This window comes from Corvus brachyrhynchos, unplaced genomic scaffold (genome assembly GCF_000691975.1).
Source record: "Corvus brachyrhynchos isolate BGI_N302 unplaced genomic scaffold, ASM69197v1 scaffold1055, whole genome shotgun sequence".
NCBI lineage: Eukaryota > Metazoa > Chordata > Aves > Passeriformes > Corvidae > Corvus > Corvus brachyrhynchos.
The window spans coordinates 27,437-29,453 of record NW_008237930.1 but is presented as its reverse complement, the minus strand read 5'-3'; the positions used below and the strand labels follow the sequence as shown (position 1 = coordinate 29,453).

At 58.3% G+C, this 2,017-nt stretch overlaps 1 protein-coding gene across 1 annotated transcript in view; it reads left to right on the top strand.

The window, feature by feature from the left end:
- Positions 1-918: 918 nt before the first annotated feature.
- The window catches only part of LOC108446508, a gene marked incomplete at its 3' end in the record, with an annotated part of 27,534 nt that continues 26,435 nt past the window's right edge, over positions 919-2,017 (top strand). Inside the window, exons 1-3 of the mRNA XM_017733330.1 lie at positions 919-1,130; positions 1,219-1,359; positions 1,419-1,515. Of these exons, the coding sequence (XP_017588819.1) occupies positions 919-1,130; positions 1,219-1,359; positions 1,419-1,515 (450 nt within the window). The remainder of the gene's footprint in view (positions 1,131-1,218; positions 1,360-1,418; positions 1,516-2,017) is intronic.

Here is a 2,017-nt window from a genome sequence, read left to right as displayed (position 1 = left end):
TGAATTCCAGCTGAAATCCCAAATCCAGGAGGGATTTAAAAACCAGATCCCAAATCCGGGAATGAATTCCAGCCGAAATCCCAAATCCAGGAGGGATTCCCAGCCCAGATCCCAAATCCAAAAGGGATTTTAAACCCGGATCCCAAATCTGGGAATGAATTCCAGCCGAAATCCCAAATCCAGGAGGGATTCCCAGCCCGGATCCCAAATCTGGGAATGAATTCCAGCCGAAATTCCAAATCTGGGATGGATTCCAGCCGAAATCCCAAATCCAGGAGGGATTCCCAGCCCAGATCCCGAATCTAGGAGTGAATTCCAGCCGAAATCCCAAATCCAGGAGGGATTCCCAGCCCAGATCCCGAATCTGGGAATGAATTCCAGCTGAAATCCCAAATCCAGGAGGGATTTAAAAACCAGATCCCAAATCCGGGAATGAATTCCAGCCGAAATCCCAAACCTGGGATGGGTTCCCAGCCCAGATCCTAAATCTGGGAATGAATTCCAGCCAAAATCCCAAACCTGGGATGGATTCCCAGCCCAGATCCTGAATCCGGGAGGGATTTAAAACCCAGATCCCGAATCTGGGAATGAATTCCAGCTGAAATCCCAAATCCGGGAAGGATTCCCATCCCAGATCCCAAATCCAGGAGGGATCCCCGTCCCCGATCCCAAATCCCAAATCCAGGAGGAATTCCCATCCCCGATCCCAAATTCCAAACCCAGGAGGGATCCCCGTCCCCAATCCCAAATCTGGGAGGGATTCCCATCCCAGATCCCAAATCCGAGAGGGATTCCCATCCCAAATCCCAAATCCAGGAGGGATCCCCGTCCCAGATCCCAAATCCCGGAGCGATCCCAGATCTCCCCGTCCCTCCCGCTCCATCCCCCGCCCCAATTCCCGCCTGGATCCGCTTTGGGATGAGGCCCCGGATTCCTGAATTCCCGAATTCCCGGATTCCCAAATTCCCGGACTCCCGGATTCCCAAATTCCCGGATTCCCAAACTCCCGAATTCCCGGATTCCCGAACTCCCAGACTCCCAAATTCCTGGATTCCCAATTTCCCAAATTCCCGGATTCCCAAATTCCCTGACTCCCGAATTCCTGAATTCCCGAATTCCCGGACTCCTGAGTTCCCAAATTCCCGGATTCCCGGATTCCCAGATTCCTGAACTCCCGAATTCCCGAATTCCCGGACTCCCAAACTCCCGGATTCCCAGACTCCCGAGTTCCCGGATTCCCGGATTCCCCGAATCCTTCTCGCGGTTCCAGGATCCCGAACTTCCCGGGAAACGGCGAAAATTCCGAATCCCGCGGGTTCCACTCACCCAAATCATCTGGAAAAAGGGAAAAACGGCGCCGTGAGGGGCTCGGGGCCGAATTCCCGAATTCCCGGACTCCCAAACTCCCGGATTCCCAGACTCCCGAGTTCCCGGATTCCCGGATTCCCCGAATCCTTCTCGCGGTTCCAGGATCCCGAACTTCCCGGGAAACGGCGAAAATTCCGAATCCCGCGGGTTCCACTCACCCAAATCATCTGGAAAAAGGGAAAAACGGCGCCGTGAGGGGCTCGGGGCCACCGGGAACGGGAACGGGACAGCGGGAACGGGAACGGGACAGCGGGAACGGGAACGGGACAGCGGGATGGGGGAGAGGGGCACCGGGGAGGGGACGCCGGGATAGGGGAGGGGACACCGGGAACGGGACAGCGGGACAGCGGGAAGGGGAACGGGACACCGGGATAGGGAAGGGGCCACCGGGAACGGGGGAGGGGCCACCGGGATGGGGGAAGGGACAGCGGGAACGGGACAGCGAGAAGGGGAACGGGACACCGGGATGGGGGAGGGGGACACCGGGATGAGGGAGAGGACACGGGGAACGGGAACGGGACACCGGGAACGGGACACCGGGACCAGGAGGGGGGACACTGGGAACGGGAGGGGACAGCGGGAACGGGAGGGGACACCGGGACAGCGGGATGGGGGACACCGGGATGGGAGAGGGACACCAGGACCGGGA